The following is a 21,310-nucleotide window of genomic DNA, read 5'->3' on the forward strand; positions in this document are numbered from 1 at the left end:
GACAAGTTAAATGACATGGAAATCTCACTTTTGTTGGTTTTCATTGTTTTCTTTTTTTTCCTTGTGTTCACTGCTGTCCTTTTCCAGCCATTTATATCTATAAATCACAGCAATTTATAATAACAATAAACCAGCCTTTAAAGTTGAGAGCACTACGCTCATGTAATGAGAAAATTGTCCCCAAGGTCCCTCTATACCCATCACTGACCCCTTGTCAGAATATTGATATGACCTTGAAGACACCTCTGTACCATGGATAGCAATAAACTAATCTTTCAAAAGAAAACAATTCTAAGTTAGATTTCAGACATTTTTTAAAAATCTCTTTGTCTCTGACCTTGAGTCAAGAACATGATAAAGAACTATATGCGGTATATTGCATATATTTGCCCCCACAAAAGTCAAATTTTGAAGAAAACTTCCTAAAATGTGCTGAATTCAATAAATTGTATGAGAAATATAAATTAACAGAAAATATTATAGTGTCAAAGCAGTGTATTCACAATTTTTGTTTTTATGACGTCACAAACTAGTCCGATTTTATATCCTTTTTCAGAAAGTGGACGAAATGGACGAAATTTCAACAATTTTAGCTTTAAAATTTATAGAGCGCAAGTTTGTTCAGGAACAATATTGACATATTATTTCATTGATATTATCATTCTACACATTATATCAAAATATTGATCCTGAACACGCATGCGCTCGGTGTCTTTTACTCAAAATATCGACGAAATATGTACATTTTTCCGTAAAATTCATAAAAAACTGAAATTTACGTCATGTTTGTGACGTCATTACGTACATATGGCGTCATTACTTATGAAAATATTCAGTGCTTTGAAGTCAGCATATACTCCCCTGTTTAAGAACTTAATTAAATATATCTCCATCAAAGTTTGATTTGGGGGGCAAATATTGGTTATTACCGAATAAAGTTCTTTCCAAGACATAAGCAACCATATTATACTTTCATGTAAATTAGTTGAATCTGATTGGCTGAGAAACATTTGTAAAAAAACACTATTCCCGCTGAATAATGAAGCCACGCCCTCCAGCGTAGCAACAGTCAACAGTGCTTGATGACGGGTGATATTTCAAAAAAACAGTGACTGCACAGAATTTATGCGCGCACTGTTCACTGTTATATGCATTTGTATAAAACATTCAGTATAATATACGGTAATAAATATTGCATGTACATGTAGCTGAGTGTATCACTGAAAATTTTCACCCCTCGAAAACCATTGTCAACCTCGGCTGCGCCTCGGTTGACAATGGTTTTCTTGGGGTGAAAATTTTCAATGTTACACTCAACTACATGCAATATTCATATAATAACAAATTCATTAAATTTTCAATGTATTTCAATCATTAAAAGAACATGTTTCTTAAGTCTCACTGCAAACGACCAAAAAAGGTCAAATCCTTGAATCAGGAATTTTACATTTATACTCAGGCAATCTTTAGGCTTATTGCTTAATGATACATGGCGGAAGTTTTAGCAGTCATTAATCAGTATAATTTGTTTTTATCTAATACCAAGACTGGTAATTATGACCTTGACCTTCTTTAAAAAAAATAAAAGGAAAGTATTCTTGGTGCTAATCTGTCAACCAACAAAAAAAAATTATTCATCTTATTTTATAGGAAATATGGATGCTTCCCGTCTGCTAAGTACCCACCTTTTGATAAGAATTTCCAGAACCTGTTTAGGGGAAGCAAAGGTTCTGTAGGTAGCTAGGAAGATGTTGACATATGTTGAGTCAAGCTCTCCTTTTGCTGTGACCAAACTTTCAACAAGTTTTTCTAATGTACCAGCTTTGATGACTCGAATCTTTTGGGTTTCCCACATCAAATGCCCCTTGGAATGGTCCAACTAAAAATGTAATAATTTTTTTTTTTAAAAATAAAGCAAAAAGAGGCTGGTGGGTTACAATGAGCACTGTAAGATTTATGAAAGATTTTTTGCCTTCTCTATATTCATATAATTTTTTGCCCCATATTGTGGCCCCACTTTATCCCTGGGGGCCAAAATTGGAATAAACTTGATTCTGCACCTCTGAGGATGCTTTCATCAAAGTAATTTGGCTCAAAATCATGATAATGACTAGTAAACTGTTCTTGAGAAAAAGTTTGCTTTTTTTTATTCTTATGTACAGTATTCCTTACACATATTCACATATGATTATATGTACACATATCATAGCTACATATACCAGTAATCTTATGTGAGCCTATAGCCAAGGTGAGCTGATAAATGGAATATACCTGTACTATAGTAGTCTGACATTAAAAAAAAAAAAAAAAAAAAAAAAAAAAAAAAAAAAAACTTCCATACCATATGTGTGTTTATAATTTACATTCCAAGAGTTTCCAACTCCTTTTTTAAATACTATTAATGAGTATTACATGATCAAAATAAATATTTTTCTTTTAAAACTCATACAAAGTATAGATCGAAATCATTAAAGAAATAAGTTTTACATTCAACAAAAATCATTTCACTTTCTTTAGTTCTGTACTTGGGCAGATCTTTCAAACATGAACCTAATGGAGTCGAGAGAAAACATCAACTGTTTTCCAGTTTTGAAGTGTGTCTGAGGTAAACACCTAGACACCCACCAGATCAAGAAAGCAGATGATCTGATAAACAACCCCAGTCTTCAGCCCCAGGTCGATCCAGTGCTTCTCTATCAAAAGTTTACATAGGAGCTGTGGCTTGCACAGGGGCAGATTAATCACATTATAAAAAAAAACAACACATCCTGAACATACATTATATAAGCCTGCAAGACATTTGCACAACTTAAAACTTTCTTTATAGCGCACCTGTCTCCTTATTCATGTAACTAAAAAAAAAATTAAACAGTTTTATTCTTTCCAAACTGGTTTTACCATATATTTCTATTTTTTATGATTTAACTATATTTTTCTGTTTCCCTGACATATCCAGAAGTAATATATATTAAATTTAAAGTAAAATTATTTTTTTACCGGGTAAATTTCCTTTTTTTTTAAATGTTACACCTTTCAGTATCAGCATTAACGAGACCAAAAACGAAACACAAGGAAATATTAATAAAATGTAATTTATGCAATTTTCCCATGCGATCATAGCCTGAAAAGGTTATACAGGATGAATATAATATCCTGCCTGTTACGATTTTCCAATCGTGTACACACTGAATACATAGGGAAGTGCATTGAAAATTTATGCATTCTGATGTAATTAACTATGACTCAATACATGTGTAGCATCACCTCAGTTATTGGAACATTCAAATCACTCCTGAAAATAATGTATTTGACAAAATTAACATACAAGGAAACTACTTGTAGAAATTTTGTTACTGAGAAAAATTGCAGGAGAAAATAAACAAATTTATTTACTACAAGAACTCCAGCAGTAAATAATCATATTAATTGCCCACAGCACTGTAGTACCTAGACAGCTGTCTTGGAGTTGTACATGATAAGAAAGGGCCGTGTTGTTACTACATGAGTCTGAACCCCCCCCCCCCCCTCCCCATCTATAACAGAACATAGATTATGATTATACCTCTCAAAATAGGTAGCAAAGTGTTTGGATTGCATATTGTAAAAGTACAAATCATCAGTTTAACTATGTGTGTGTGGATACAATTCTATCTTTTCTTTTTATCTCAGGAAAAGTAATAAGCATTTTGCACTCTATAAATATAGCTGTAAATATAGCTGAAATAACAAAGGATGCACCAACATGATATATAAGATAAGATGGACATAAATAAATTGTACATTGACACCGTGACATAAATATTGCCATGCCCAACATATTGTATGGAAACTTCAAAAGTTCAGTAACATTAATGTTCATAATTTCAATGATTCTTGAAAAAAAAAAACATCCTGAACTGAAGTTAATCCAACACCCTCCTTTTCCTATGGATACACTTGTTACTCCAACCCTCTTCCTATAGGGTACACTTGATGTACCCCAACCCCTCCTCTTCCTATAGGGTACACTTGATATTACTCCCACCCCTCCTCTTCCTATAGGGTACACTTGATATTACTCCCACCCCTCCTCTTCCTATAGGGTACACTTGATATTACTCCCACCCCTCCTCTTCCTATAGGGTACACTTGATATTACTCCCACCCCTCCTCTTCCTATAGGGTACACTTGATATTACTCCCACCCCTCCTCTTCCTATAGGATACACTTGATATTACTCCCACCCCTCCTCTTCCTATAGGGTACACTTGATGTTACTCCCACCCCTCCTCTTCCTATAGGGTACACTTGATATTACTCCCACCCCTCCTTTTCCTATAGGGTACATTTGATGTTACTCCCACCCCTCCTCTTCCTATAGGATACACAAGATGTTACTGCCACCCCTCCTCTTCCTATAGGGTACATTTGATGTAACCTCCACCCCTCCTCTTCCTATAGGATACACTAGATGTTACTGCCACCCTCCTCTTCCTATAGGGTACATTTTAGGTTACTCCCACCCCTCCTCTTCCTATAGGATACACTTGATGTAACTCCCACCCCTCCTCTTCCTATAGGATTATAGAATATACTTGATGTTACTCCCACCCTCCTCTTCCTATAGGGTACACTTGATGTAACTCCCACCCCTCCTCTTCCTATAGGGTACACTTGATGTTACTCCCACCCCTCCTCTTCCTATAGGATACACTTGATGTAACTCCCACCCCTCCTCTTCCTATAGGATACACTAGATGTTACTGCTACCCCTCCTCTTCCTATAGGGTACATTTGATGTTACTCCCACCCCTCCTCTTCCTATAGGGTACACTTGATGTTACTCCCACCCCTCCTCTTCCTATAGGATACACTAGATGTTACTGCTACCCCTCCTTTTCCTATAGGATTATAGAATATACTTGATGTTACTCCCACCCTCCTCTTCCTATAGGGTACACTTGATGTAACTCCCACCCCTCCTCTTCCTATAGGGTAGACTTGATGTTACTCCCACCCCTCCAGTCTTCCTATAGGATACACTAGATGTTACTGCCACCCCTCCTCTTCCTATAGGGTCAACTTTATGTTACTGCCACCCCTCCTCTTCCTATAGGGTACACTTGATGTTACTCCCACCCCTCCTCTTCCTATAGGATATACTTGATGTAACTCCCACCCCTCCTTTTCCTATAGGATTATAGAATATACTTGATGTTACTCCCACCCTCCTCTTCCTATAGGGTACACTTGATGTAACTCCCACCCCTCCTCTTCCTATAGGGTACACTTGATGTTACTCCCACCCCTCCTCTTCCTATAGGGTACACTTGATGTAACTCCCACCCCTCCTCTTCCTATAGGATACACTAGATGTTACTGCTACCCCTCCTCTTCCTATAGGGTACATTTGATGTTACTCCCACCCCTCCTCTTCCTATAGGATACACTTGATGTTACTCCCACCCCTCCTCTTCCTGTAGGGTACACTTGATGTAACTCCCACCCCTCCTCTTCCTATAGGGTACATTTGATGTTACTCCCACCCCTCCTCTTCCTATAGGGTACACTTGATGTTACTCCCACCCCTCCTCTTCCTATAGGGTACATTTGATGTTACTCCCATCCCTCCTCTTCCTAGGGTAGACTTGATGTTACTCCCACCCCTCCTCTTCCTATAGGATACACTAGATGTTACTCCCACCCCTCCTCTTCCTATAGGATACACTAGATGTTACTACCACCCCTCCTCTTCCTATAGGATTATAGAATATACTTGATGTTACTCCCACCCTCCTCTTCCTATAGGGTACACTTGATGTAACTCCCACCCCTCCTCTTCCTATAGGGTACACTTGATGTTACTCCCACCCCTCCTCTTCCTATAGGGTACACTTGATGTAACTCCCACCCCTCCTCTTCCTATAGGATACACTTGATGTAACTCCCAACCCGCCTCTTCCTATAGGGTACATTTTAGGTTACTCCCACCCCTCCTCTTCCTATAGGATACACTTGATGTTACTCCCACCCCTCCTCTTCCTGTAGGGTACACTTGATGTTACTCCCACCCCTCCTCTTCCTATAGGGTACATTTGATGTTACTCCCATCCCTCCTCTTCCTATAGGGTACACTTGATGCAACTGCCACCCCTCCTCTTCCTATAGGGAACACTAGATGTTACTCCCATCCCTCCTCTTCCTATAGGGTACACCAGATGTTACTGCCACCCCTCCTCTTCCTATAGGGTACACTAGATGTTACTGCCACCCCTCCTCTTCCTATAGGGTACATTTGATGTTACTCCCATCCCTCCTCTTCCTATAGGGTACACTAGATGTTACTCCCATCCCTCCTCTTCCTATAGGATATACTTGATGTAACTCCCACCCCTCCTCTTCCTATAGGATACACTTGATGTAACTCCCAACCCTCCTCTTCCTATAGGGTACATTTGATGTTACTGCCACCCCTCCTCTTCCTATAGGGTACACTAGATGTTACTGCCACCCCTCCTCCTCTTCCTATAGGATACACTAGATGTTACTCCCACCCCTCCTCTTCCTATAGGGTACACTAGATGTTACTCCCATCCCTCCTCTTCCTATAGGATATACTTGATGTTACTACAGTCCCCCCCCTCTTCCTATAGGATACACTAGATGTTACTACCACCCCTCCTCTTCCTATAGGATACACTAGATGTTACTCCCACCCCTCCTCTTCCTAAAGGATACACTTGATGTTACTTCCACCCCACCTCTTCCTATAGGGTACGCTTGATGTTACTCCCATCCCTCCTCTTCCTATAGGATATACTTGATGTTACTACAATCCCCCCTCTTCCTATAGGATACACTAGATGTTACTGCCACCCCTCCTCTTCCTATAAGATACACTAGATGTTACTCCCACCCCTCCTCTTCCTATAGGATACACTTGATGTTACTCCCACCCCTCCTCTTCCTATAGGGTACACTAGATGTTACTCCCATCCCTCCTCTTCCTATAGGATATACTTGATGTTACTACAATCCCCCCTCTTCCTATAGGGTACACTAGATGTTACTGCCACCCCTCCTCTTCCTATAGGATACACTTGATGTTACTTCCACCCAGAGAGCTACAGTTCTGCAGCTATCATAATTCATGATAAGAAAGATATAATGTAATATTTCTGCTGTCAAAACTCTAACAGACTGTAAAAAATAAATCCAATTTTATTGTGTTACCGGTATTTAAAATGATCATGAGCACATTCAAGTACATTTGGAATGACTTTGGGTCAATTCAATAAGCCATCCTAAGGATACTTGAAACTTTTATAAGAATGGGCTTCCAATGGTTCTGCATCATTAAAGTATTGACAACAATTGAGATATTCCTGGTTATACACTGTATTTCCTCCTTATTGCTGATTTATAATTTTTTTGGAAAAGCAGAGGTATCTTTCTCCTTCAATCCCCACCCCCACCCCTTTTCTGTACAGGAACCACTCCTAAATGCCCCTGCTGATGCCCCTGTGACAGATCATTCTTAACCATTAAAGTTTTTCCTTTTAAATACTTCCAGAGAACACCATCTGGTAGAGATTTACAAGTCTGTATACTTTTACATTTATCAGATTCTAGATACACAAACAATATTATCTGTATGATTCATCAATAACATTTGATCATACCTATTACCCACGGCTATCTATATGGTATAAGAGTAAAGTACAAGTGTCAGAAAAAGAAGAAAAGCCCTTATTCAGCAGTGGATTTTGTTATTGCAGCTGTATACTATGACATTTTTTCTCTCTCTCTATGTTTAACCACCTCGTATCTGAATTTCAAATGAATGTTCCTGTTATAATTATCTTTTCAACTTTGAGGACTTCTTAAAAATTTGAAAATAATGAAATGATTACAGTATCATTTAAAATGAATATGTTGACTTTGAAATTCCATAACTAGATGGTGTTGTACCCATAGAGATCACTGGTAATTTCATAATTTATCAGTCTCGTCTAATCAAGATATTTTCTTGATCACCAGAAATCTGTTCTTTATCTACCCATACAAGCACACAGCAGGGGAATCTGAATTCTTCCCGATTTCCGAATTATAAACATATGAAATTTTAAGTCAAAACACCATAGCTCCCAATTAAACCACTCAAACCAATAATCTGAAATATCAATTATCACTGATATGTTCCCCATATCATTTCACCGATATGGATAAGAAAGATTTAAGTTTTGTGTGAGATAATAATTCTATCTTTTTAGAAGTAAGCTTATCCCTCTGAGAGAGATTTACTCTGACATATCCTACCATTAGATCACCATGAACTAGCTGCCAAACCCAATTCAAGACAAACACCTTACTTTATGGTACATTCACCTCCAGGTTGAATGGCCTCATGTATACTCATTATCATACAGGGTTCAATTTTATAATAAGTCTATTTTCTTATATTTTAATATCAAGGAAGATATTCATGTTCTACTAAAAAATATCTGACAATTTAAATTAAAATTCAAGTTTGATCTGTTTGACACTGATGGACAAAGAAGCTCAAGAACATATTTTTATGTCATGTAAATGAAAAGTGTGTGGGTGTGTGTGGGGGGGGGGGGGGGGTTAGCAGGGAGCTGTAGTAGACAAAGACAAGTATCAGTCTTGAGTCAACAGTTGAAAAGAAACTACAACTACCTAGTTTTGAATTACATAGAAGGCTAAATTTCTGTCAATCATTTGAAACTATATATACATTATATACCCTGGTCTTAAATTTTCTTTTAAATACAAGTCTTTCTATCTAAAGCTAAATTGAAGTGAAACATTATTTTAAAAAAATTCTGTTTACCAATACTTAGAATTTATAATACTTGACTCCCAACCCCCATCCCCCACAACAGAAAAAAATAAGTATAACTATTCGAACATACTATTAGATTATCTTGCTAATTAAAATGGATGCAATTTTAATATATTTATTCAAAGTGATTATGAAGTCTTTCTTTTTAATATTGGATAATGTGTTTCTTTTTTTGACTATGAAGAATTACTTATATTCATGTGGAAATCATTTCATGTCTGAATGTTTTCTAGAAACTTTTTTTTCACTTTCAGATCTATTAACCCGAGGAGAGATGAAAACATTAACCGGAATCTTGGGCCAAAATGAACCTGCAACTTATAAACAAAAATATTTTTCACCAAAACCCCAGAAAACTTCATTTCTTACACATTTTTTCCCTGGCATACCTAACAATTTTTTTTGGCCAAGTGTTCCATCACTTTACTTTAAGAGATGTCAGTTGGTTCTTATTTTGTTCTGTTACATAACAGTTTTCCATTTTAATACAGTTTGAAAATGAGCTATTCAAAAGGTTAGTCAACATACTTAAGTAACCCCCCTCCCCCTTTCAACTTCCCCCAAACTCCCCAGCTTTTGTTCATAAAACCCTCCCATCACAGACAAGCTTAGATAAAAACCTTGATTAGATGAGGATAATGCTTTTAAGCAAACAATTAACAAGTTATTCTGTTTTGAGAGCTGACTTTTTTTTATAAAACGCAACTGTTGTTCTTCACCAACAATATACCTGCTGTAATCGGTAAACCTTTGTTTCAAGAGTAATGCCGTAAAAAATCTACCCCGCCGAGAGGCTTAATTACCAGTTTTAAAGTGCACAGTGGCACAAGGGCTTCTGTTGCACTTTTTAAAAAAAATCTATATCCCTCTTGAACATCATCCATAAAACACACAAAAATGACTCTGTATCCCTTCAGGAACTGTTTAGCAGATGTTAAGTTTTCTTGCTTTTAAATGACAAAATAAATAAATCATGTGCTCTCCCATTGCATAAAACATCCACAAGCCTCAAGCTCACAAAAAAATCCCCTAAAATCATTAAAATTCTTCTGTCTTCCTCTTTCGTTAAACAACAGGTGGTTTGAAAAAAAAATTCCAAATCCTTTTTTAAAGGTTTTTTTAACATTCCTCTCTTTCTTTTGTACATATGAAGTTCTAAGGGTCATTAAACTTGAAGGAAGAAATTGAAAGTTCTTGTCCTCCCTCTCTTGCTCTGAAGTGGGGTAAAGTTTGGATCCCCGCCTAAGGCACTTAAAGTAACAAGAAACCTACAAATTTGGCACTAAGCTACAAATTTGGCATTAAGTTGAATAAAAAAAAATTGATGAGGCTATGACAGACTTTTCTGGGTTGAGATTAGGTACTTACATCAGAGATTGTGTGGTATGTCACTTTCTTCAGATAAACATTGTAAATTGCTCCATCTTCTTTTTCTTCTCTCCAAAATCTTGTCACATCATGATCCTGAAAAAAAAATTAAATTGATAATTCTATTTTTCTTTTTTGAAAAGAACATTTGCAATATAACTTTGTATTAAAAATCATCACATTTATTGTTGAAAACACACTCGGACAAGATTTACAAAATATCCATAAACTTATTATTTCAATATTTTTTTGTAATCAAAAGAATTTCAATACATGTAATTCAGTGTTGTGATTAATTAAACTCAAATAAGCATTGTATGGAAAAGGCAGATGATATCAGACACCATAAAAAGTTAAGTTAAAATATGGGTAACATAGTCATTAATGTATAAATAAAGCATAGTTTTTCATCGAACTGTAAAAAAACAAATTAAGGAAGCTAAATATGTGAATGTGCAAATCCCCAAAGTGAATGATAATAAATTAATTTATAACAACCATACATTCACTGTTACAGCTTTAATTTATGTGAAAACAAATTTTAAATCTATTTTGTGGGGCATTTATTGTTGCTTTTATTACCTGTTTTGATGTATCTTTCTGAAAATTACAAATAATACCTTAATTTTTTGTCTGAATTTGGATAAGATTTATAAACTTAAAATTTTTGATTTACACTAATATTTAATTGATCATTTGAACAGCATAGTGTACATCCTACTATTACACCAAATCATGTCTATAAACCGTAATAGTGGCAATATTATACTATCATACATGTTAACCTATTGTGATGAAAAATAGGGAGATTCAGACCCTAAAAGCGGTAGCATTTACAATGTAATCACTGGTAATCTTGTGCTGTTGTCGTTGTCAAATTCGTGCTTGAAATCTATGTACACATCGATACTAAAAAAGCATTTGTATGCTTCCGAGTCAAATCACGCGATATCTAACAAGATTTTGTTGGAGTGGCTTCAAAAATGGATACCCAAGCGAACCAAAAATACTTTAGATGCAACTTTTGTAGAAAAGCGGTAGATTTCTGAATTAAATCGGTAGGCGGGAGATGGAGTGAAAAAGCGGTAGACTCCCGCCTAATTCGGTAGAGTTAACATGTCTGATACTATTATTACTATAAATGAAAATTCTCAAGTTGACATCATTGATTCATCATTGTTCACAATTCTTTCACGCAGTAAAAAAAAAATATTTGTCAGGATACCATAAAGTATTTTTCTCTGTTTGAACTTATAAAATATAAATAAAAACATTCTCACAAAAATACTCACCAAAGTCATTTTTGCTCACATTTTACAATCCCAAATGAAAACAAACAAACATAAGTCAACATAAATTACTTCCCAATCCAAGTAACATTGCATGAATTTCGACCACTTTAGAAGGAAACGCTTAAAGGCCCCGTCAAATTTGATACTCAAAAGCTTGAAATCTATCCAACACCTAAAGCAGGGTGCTTCAGTTATAATTTACTGAAGAGTAAGCCACTTTATGCATGAACTTCACACACTGTCACTTCAACGGGAAAAAAATTTTTCACTGTTTATTTTCAGAAAATTTTACTTGTAAACAATTTTTTTTTTTCAAATTTTTTTTTTAACTGAAATTTATCATAATTCTGGATATTCCACTCTGAATTCACAATGTTAAATTCTGTTCATCACCATAAACAGATGAATTTCACCATAAACCCTTTTTTTCATCAAATAATTTGAACACACTGTAACTCTATTTACTTCTGAACATTATATACTCCGTAAATAAAACTATATAGACAAAGAGAGAAACCACCTCTTCTCTGATCAAGCTCACTCTGAAGTCAAAACATCTAGTTTCTTAGAATCCAGCTAAATTTCAACTAAAGGAAATTTACATCATCCGAGTTTTTGGTGTCCTTTGAACAATACCTTCCTCAAGCACAGAGGGGAACAATCAACACTGCCAAGATCTCGGGGTGTGAACAGCTAGGATTATCAGTTCAAACTTTGATAATTCCACTGATAATAAAAATATGATATCTGTCTCACAAAGAGCCATAGATAATTATGAATCTGTGTTAATCCTATCCCCTATCACACACGTGTGGGATTATCACATGGCTTAGAACAATAGGTAAAAAATTCTATGTCCTAATGATGGGAGTATCAAGCCAAGTATTGAAGCAGCATGTTTCCAGGTTAATGATCTCCCATCCTTCCTGTTTCTAATTATGATATAAGAAAAATGCATGATTAACCTATTTAAAAGTTCGGTTTATAAAGTTCAGGATAAATTTCACTTTTAACAGGTCCAGCACAATACCCCGATAAAGGTATATAGCTTGATAAAGCTATATAGCTTTATCAAGGTATTTAAAATACCTTGATCAAGGTATTTTAAATAATGAAAATTCAAAATAATTCTTTAAAAATTAAATACTGAAAGTCGAGTTCTGAGTTTTTGACAGTGTGTCTATTCTTGCATGAAAAACACTCTGGTATCAAAAAGAAAGCATGAAATAACGTCTCCTCTTACAACACGTTTTTATACTGATGTGTTTGTGTTTGAGTACTTTACATGCATGGGTGAATTTACTGACAACAACTCAGAACTCGATTTTCAGTAATTAATTTTTAAAGAATTTTTTTGAATTTTCATTACATAAAATACCTTGATCAAGGTATTTTAAATACCTTGATAAAGCTATATAGCTTTATTTAGCTATATACCTTTATCGGGGTATTGTGCTGGACCTGTTTAAGGTACAACAAGAAATGGCAAAATTATCACCCTAAGAACTGTACTTTCAATCAATGTCTGTCTCTTATGAGGAACAAAACATACTGGACATGGTTAAATGAGTCCCTCCCATCCAAACTGCATCTTTAATTTTTTTATGTAAACCTTACCTAGTGAGGATGCCCTCCCTGGAGTGACAGGATTTGTCATAGATGAAAAGTACAACCAGTTTAATGCTGTCAAACTTTGAAAAATTTTTAACAAATGACTTGTGAAATGATCATGATAAATGAAGGAACTACATGTATAATGAGTGCAAATACACATCTGGAACATTGCTTTTGAATTGTAGAGTAAGTACTTGATCCTTTATATGTTGCAGGTTTGAATCCCACTGTGAGATATGGAGAATTGTCCTTCTGATGAGACTGTAAAAACTAAGGTCTCGTGTCACAGAACGTGCTGGCACATAAAAGATTTCTAACTGCTCAAAGGCTATAAGTACCGTGTATAGGTAAAAATTTGCAGCCTCCATTGGCAAGTGGGAGCTTCTCATATACAGTGGACCTTCAGATATCCGGACGCCAGATATCCGGATGCTTCAGTATCCGGACGATTTTTCATCGGAACGAAATTTTTAAATGTTATTTTGTCTTGTTTAACTGGTGATTCAGATATCCGGATGCTTCACATATCCGGACAAATTGACTGGGAACCAAAGCGTCCGGATAAATGAGGGTCCACTGTACCGTATATATGCGTAATGGGTAAAAAATTTTCAAAGGGGAACAGTTAACAAACCACATGATCACATTTATGCATTCAATTTTTTTTTCACTGACTTTATGGACACTTTTTTTCATTTTAAATTGTTTCTCCTAAAAAAAAAAAAAAAAAAAAAAAAAAAACATTTTACATACATCAAGAAGGAATTCTTTTTGTGTTAATAAAGTCTGCAAAAGCTAGATACAGCTGCAGTCTGCCTGTTCAATGCATTCAAAATTTGATCAACTTTGTGCATATATATATCAAGTACATGTAGTCTTCAAAACTTTGTTCAGTTTATTGAATGAACATAATACCTAAAATCAGCTGTTTTCCTAAATGCATCCATTGCAAGATGACTTCTAAGCTCTTATTGTTGCCAATGAAAGATTTATATCTCGATATCAAATACCCCTCAGATTTTTATTCATATGAGCCAATTTTTGTGGATTGCTTAAATTTTCAGGTTTTTTAGGACGTTATTTCATGTATTCTCTTTTACATTTATCTACAAAATGAATTATGACTTTGCAACCCCGCTTTATTAATTTGTGGAGAATATTCATTCAAGGATGAGAGATACCCAAGTAATGTAAGCGAATGTGATGTGCGTACTATCTAATGGTGTAGTATTGGCCTAAAAAATGCAAGTTCATTACTATGTGTAGCAAAACAAAAGCAAAAAAATTCAAAAAAATTGTTTAGTAACGCTTGGTGATTTCTGCTTATGGTGATGGAGTTGGGGTATATAACGTTAGTATACAGTGGTATAATATATGGGTTAGAGTACATCAACCCAGAAAAAAATTAAGATTGTCCTTAAAATAACATAAAAAGTTTTACACCATGAATCTACAATAAGCTGATAAGAGCTGGTCGAGCATTATCCCACTCTGTAATAAGTAAACCTATGGCAATAGCCATAGGTCAAACATTTCTATGGAGCTGCTTATAGTTCTTTTGTCAATATTCACAGACACCTAATACAATGGCCTGAATCGCATGAACCTGACACTACTTTTCAACGATTAAAATGCATCACCTGCAGAATTTATACTATTTTCTTGTAAAAGAATAAATGTATTTTTGCTACTTTTATTTTTATTATTGTTTAATGAAATGCATAAAAATAGTCAAAACGTCAGTATCAGTACAGCTGCAGTGTGTGATACAGAATTTCAGCTGTTCAGCTTGTTCAACAAAAACAATCAATGTAATGCGTGCAGGAAAACTCACCTGGCCTTCGGAATTGTAAAAGGCCATGTCAAATCCTCTACTTCATGTTTTTGAATTGTTTCCCAAACCTGCTTCCCAGGGAAATTTAGTAAAACATCTTCACTTCCATCATCTCATTATCTTCTCTGCATCAAATCTCACTTCCGGTCAGACATGTTTATGTATGAACATCCGGAAATAGAAAAGTTATGGGCCATTTTTATTTTCCCTCTCTTTAGCAAAACACTGAACAAATAGATGGTTGAGATGAATAAATCAATAGTTTATAATTCATCGGATACAGGTAAACAGGATTGACATCGAGCATTTAGAGCCATACAAAATCCGACAACCCTTCGAGACCCTCTTAAATTGTATGGAACACAGCAATTGTTAAAATCAACGAATTGTGATGAAATTAGGTCTGATCGACATTCTTCTTTTCGATGTTCGTTATATGGTATTGACATTGTCAAATAATGATTCACATTTTACGTATGAAATGTCAGATTCTACAATGAAGCGCATTGCAGTGGTAAAATTTCCCGTTTGGATGGAGCGTTCTGAGCTATAGAAAGACACGCCCATTTCTTTAGAAAAGAAAAATCGATCAAATGATTCAATCGAATACCTGTAGAACAGGTATTCCATAAATATAATAACCAATCAAATTGACGGTCTTCATAAACACCGAGTAAGCACGCGTTCGACTGATACATGTGTTATGCTAACTCCAATAAATATGATAAAATCATAATTATGTACAAATTCGTTGCAATGCGTGTTTCACAGAAGCGGGGACTCTATATGTAGTTTTTTTCTTATTTTTAAAATCTTCATTTTAGTGTAACTCATGTTGCTTGTCGCGGAAAGTGGGGTGTCCTGAAACATTACGACAAATATTTCTTTCTCGTTTCTAAAGAAATGGGCGTGTCTTAATGTTATAATTGACGGCCAAAACATGACTCAGAACGTTTCATCCAAATGGAAAATTTTACCACTTCAATGCGCTTCATTGTATATCTGACGAAAAAAAGGGGAGTGGTAGAAAAAGGGGGGGGGGTACCGAGGTAATTAAAAGATACAACTGTTAATTGACAAATGTCTTAAAACCATTGCATATCAAATAAAGACATAAAATGAAATAAACAAAAACAAGATGTGTTTATGAAACAATGAAGCCTCGGATGACACCAAAGACTGAAATAGCTTGAGCCTTCTCATATGCAATTTAAACTCAAAGGCCAAAGGATGAAAAATATTGTTACAATGAAGCGCATTGAAGTGGTAAAATTTCCCGTTTGGATGGAGCGTTCTGAGCTATAGTAAGACACGCCCATTTCTTTAGAAAAGAAAAATCGGTCAAATGATTCAATCGAATACCTGTAGAACAGGTATTCCATAAATATAATAACCAATCAAATTGACGGTCTTCATAAACACCGAGTAAGCACGTGTTCGACTGATACATGTGTTATGCTAACTCCAATAAACATGATAAAATCATAATTATGTACAAATTCGCGTGTTTTACAGAAGCGGGGACTCTATATATAGTTTTTTCTTATTTAAAAATCTTCATTTTAGTGTAACTCATGTTACTTGTCGCGGAAAGTGGGGTGTCCTAAAACATTACGACAAATATTTCTTTCTCGTTTCTAAAGAAATGGGCGTATCGTTATGTAATAATTGACGGTCAAAACATGACTCAGAACGTTTCATCCAAATGGAAAATTTTACCACTTCAATGCGCTTCATTGTACAAAGAAAGAATTTGTGAAATATGAAAGCCCAATCATTAATCATTAAAACGTTATAGCCTAAGGTAAAGGTTTTTCAAGTGTGGGTCAAAATCCAAAGTCAAGGTCAAAGGGTCAAATTTGGCGTGCTAAACATAGTTTCACAATTGATAAACTAGGTTTATCGACTGTAAACTATAGTTTACAAAACATTACGACAAATATTTCTTTCTCGTTTCTAAAGAAATGGGCGTATCGTTATGTTATAATTGACGGTCAAAACATGACTCAGAACGTTTCATCCAAATGGAAAATTTTACCACTTCAATGCGCTTCATTGTACAAAGAAAGAATTTGTGAAATATATGAAAGCCCAATCATTAATCATTAAAACGTTATATCCTAAGGTAAAAGTTTTTCAAGTGTGGGTCAAAATCCAAAGTCAAGGTCAAAGGGTCAAATTTGGCGTGCTAAACATAGTTTCACAATTGATAAACTAGGTTTATCGACTGTAAACTATAGTTTACAAACCGTAAACCATAGTTAACGATTCGTTAAGTATAGTTTTCATCTGTAAAACTATATTTGACGGTTGTTAACTATAGTTTACGAATGCTAATCTAAGTTTATCTGTCTGTAATAAAACGTTAACAATAGATTTTGTTGATAAACATAGAATCACGTCTGTAAACTATAATTTACGATCGTTAACTATAGTTAAGATTTGTTAACCATAGTTTACAATCTTGAAACTGTATTTATCAGATAATCTATGTTTTGCGATCGCAAATGATTGTTTTTGGTGTTAAGTATAGTTTACGGTTGTGAAACATAGATTATCGCGTTAACTATAGTTTACAGATGTAAAATATAGATTAACGTCGTTAACTACAGTTTACAGTCCGTAAACTATAGTTTACAACCGATAAACCTAGTTTATCAACTGTGAAACTATGTTTTGCTCATTTTTGTGAATTTGGCGTGCCATAACAAAATTCCGCGGGAAATTTGTGACCGCGTACTACATAGCGTATTAAATTTATACCACGCGGAAAAATGTACTTCTACAGTATTTTATCCATCTCCATCTCCTAACCCTTTATAGTCGTCTCTATAAGTGATAAACTCGCTTGATTAAAATTATTTGTTACGCAGATTGCACTTCAAGCGAGTTTACTGCCTGTAGAGACACATATAAATGGTTGGGAGGTGGATAAAATATACATATTGGCTACAGCATGCGCGGATCTAGAGGGGGGGTCAGGACCCTCCCTGAAATTCGCAAGGTTATTAGATTTATAAAAAATAAAAAAAAGTTACCTTGGACCCTCCCCCCTTGGTAAACGCAGACACCAGATGTAAAATATAGATTAACGTCGTTAACTATAGTTTAAGTCCCCCTGGTAAACCTGGTAAACGCGAATTTGTGTTAAGGTCAGACGATACGTTCCCCTACTATCTGTTTTTGTATATCTTCATCATATATGAAAAATATACAAAATTTTCATTACTTTCTGATTTCTAAATCGGTTTTTAATAGATTTCAAAAATTTGAAACACTTAAAATGTGATTTTAACAAACTAAGTTTTTTTCCCTAAAGGATTATATCCTGTGGTATCTCGCACAAATGCCTGGTAAGGTACCTCAATTTTTTTGTGAGTAAACATGTTAAAGTATTAATTCTTCAATGTCAAAATCTTGGAAAAAATTATATATTATTTAGGAACCGAGGTCCGCACCTGTACAGAATAAGTCTAGAATTAGGGAGTGAAAGGTAGTTGATTGACCAAGGCTAGAAAGTGGAGAAATTCTCCCCAAAAGTGCGCAAAAAAGATTGCGCCGTAAATTGCACCTTTTTTGCATTACGGGATCTGTAGCTTATGGTCAAACACAAATATATAAAACCATACATAACGCTACAGATCTCCAGCTAGGGTGTGGCTTAATAGATTACATAGTGAAAATGCATTAATTCTTTGAAAATCCTCTGCTCCTGGGCATTAAGTACTTTAGTAAACTATCCAAGTACAGGGTTATGTTGAAAAGACTTCCTCTTCCAAAATTGTGAATTTCATGGCCCCAGGGTCAGGGGTTCTGGTGTTAGGGCGGGGCTCTATTGATTATATAGTACACAGGGACTTGAGACAATCTTAGACAAATCGGGTATATACAATGTAGCATAATAGGGGAGAAGGTGCGAGGCACCCAGGAATTAATGGCGGCTCGTTAGATCCCTTCTCCCCTATTACACTATATACCCGATTTTTCTCAGATTGTCTCAAGTCCCTAGGCCTGTGATGTAGTGAAAATGCATGAATTCTTTGAAAATCTTCATCTCTGCTCTTGGGGATTAAACAAACTAACTACTCTTCCAAAATGGTTAATTTCAGGGCCCCTGTGTCAGGGGTATTTATCAACCATTTATGATGAATAAAATTTATGCTAAAATTTTCAAAATTTTTAAATACATGCCCCCAGAGTCAGTGGTTCCTTTGGGGTGGGGTGCACAACTGGTTATAAATTTAAATGCATTTTCTCTTTGTTACTCTGATGTACCTCTGGGTATTACGTAACCAAAGTAAGCATGCTAAGTGTTTAGGCTAGTTATGAAAAGCAATGATGCCTCTTTCAAAACTGTGAATTTCATGGCCTCTGGTTTAAAACATGAACCAAATACAATTGTTGGAAAGTTGTTACCTGATACTCAGGTGACCTATAAGGCCCGCGGGCCTCTTGTTTCTGCTTGTCAATTTTTATGCGCCCGGATCGATAGATTGTTTTTGTCCTGTCTGCTTGTCTGTTTAGCTGTTTGTCGCTCTGTTGTCAACTTTAACCTTCGCCATAACTTTTGAACCATGAGAGATAGAGACTTCATATTTGGTATGCATACTCCACTAATTAAGTTCTTTCAAATGACACCTAGATCAATGGCCTTGTGACCTTGACTGTGACCCTTATGCTAAAAATAGCTTTTTCGAATTATCGCCATATCTTTTGAACCATGAAAGATAAAGACCTCATATTTAATATGCATACACCACTAATTAAGTTCTTTCAAATGACATAAAGGGCAATGACCTTAAGGCCTCTACCGTGATCTATATGCTAAAAATAGTTTTTCGAACTTTCGCCATAACTTTTGAACCATAGAAGATAGAGACTTCATATCTGGTAGGCAGACTCCACTAATTAAGTTCTTTAAAAAAGACATCAAGGTCAATGACCTTGTGACCTTGACTGTGACCACCGGGCGCATGGTGTTTTACAAACACATCTTGTTTTTTGTAGATTTGATTTTTTGTTCTTTTTCACTCCCCCCCCCCACACACACACTTTCAATTTGCTTCCGACGTCAATGGAATATTCATAGTGACAGAACTTTCAATGGGTGTATATATTGATATTTTTGACATATTGACTTTAGAGTTTGAAATTAGTACAATGGATTTTCTCTTCTTCACGTGTATTCATTGTGACAAGTAACCTTTTAGTCGGTAAAAAGATTATGACCCACTTTAAAAAAAAACTTAACGTTGGCCATAACTTTTGAACATTTAGACTAGGGGTTTCATATTTCACAATTACATATATATTCCTTTTGATAAGACCTTCCTTTGGATACCCAAAATTTGACCTTTTTACCTTTTCACCTTGGAGTTTGACTTGCATTTGAGAAACTTCAACCCTCGCAATATTAGTTGCCATACGGGGGCATTAGTGTTTCACAAACACATCTTGTTTTCCTTTGCTAATTCTTCCTTTTCTGAATTCATACTTTAGAACAAGATGTAATCATTCTGACAAGACCTTTCGTGGGTACCACCAAATTTGACCTTGACCTTGGAGTTTGACATACTTTTACACAAAATTCTAAATTTCTACTTTTGCCATAACTCTTGAACGATTGGTGCTAGGACTTTCATACTTCTAACGTATTTTCTGTGGCAGGACCTTCCATTGGATATCAAACTTGATCAAACTTGATCTTTTAACCTTGATATTTGAGATTGGTCTATTTAAAAAAAAAAATCTAGCTTTGGCCATAACTTTTGAACGGTAAGACCTAGGGCTTTCATACTTCACTGATACCAACACCTTTGACCCTTTGACCTAGACCTTAGCGTCTGACCTACATTTTAAAAACGTTAACATTGGACATAACTTTTGAATGGTTAGGGCTAGGACTTTCATACATCATACATGTTATTCTTATGACAAGAACTTTCATTGAATACCAACAATGACCTTTGACCTTGACCTTAGAGTGTGACATACTTTTTAAAATCTTTTTCTTGTCCATAACTTTTAAACAGTTAGAGCTAGGGCTCTCATACTTCACATTATGTAATCCTTGTAACAAGGCCTTTCATTAGAAACCAACAACCTTGACCCTTTGATCTTGACCTTAAAGTTTGACCTACTTTACAAAAACTTTAACCTTGGCCATAACTTTGAAAGGTTAGAGCTAGGGCTCTAATACTTCACATAATTGTAACAAGACCTTTCATTCGAAACTAACAACTTTGAACCTTTTACATTTACCCTGGAGTTGACCTACTTTTTGAAAACTTTAACCTTGGCCATAACTTTTGAACTGGTAATGCTAGGGCTTTCATATACCACAATAGTAATTCTAG

General features: G+C 35.4%; 1 protein-coding gene across 8 annotated transcripts in view; it reads right to left on the bottom strand.

Annotated features, from left to right (window-relative positions):
* LOC134247742 (ral guanine nucleotide dissociation stimulator-like 1) overlaps window positions 1-15,280 on the bottom strand; it is a 28,451-nt gene extending 13,171 nt beyond the window's left edge. The window contains exons 1-5 of one of the 8 annotated variants that reach the window (XM_062730108.1): window positions 14,955-15,280; window positions 10,796-10,814; window positions 10,215-10,306; window positions 1,686-1,879; window positions 29-97 (exon numbers count right to left, since the gene is read on the bottom strand). In XM_062730108.1, coding sequence (XP_062586092.1) covers window positions 29-97; window positions 1,686-1,879; window positions 10,215-10,306; window positions 10,796-10,814; window positions 14,955-14,981 — 401 coding nt within the window. In that variant the 5' untranslated portion in view covers window positions 14,982-15,280. Of the gene's footprint in view, window positions 1-28; window positions 98-1,685; window positions 1,880-10,214; window positions 10,311-10,795; window positions 10,815-11,505; window positions 11,823-14,953 lie in introns of those variants that run through there. The other 7 variants (XM_062730114.1, XM_062730111.1, XM_062730109.1 and 4 more) reach the window with 7 other exon arrangements.
* Window positions 15,281-21,310: the final 6,030 nt, after the last annotated feature.

This window comes from Saccostrea cucullata, unplaced genomic scaffold (genome assembly GCF_032062105.1).
Source record: "Saccostrea cucullata isolate Sc308-1 unplaced genomic scaffold, CSIRO_AGI_Scuc_v1 ctg64, whole genome shotgun sequence".
NCBI classification, from domain to species: domain Eukaryota; kingdom Metazoa; phylum Mollusca; class Bivalvia; order Ostreida; family Ostreidae; genus Saccostrea; species Saccostrea cuccullata.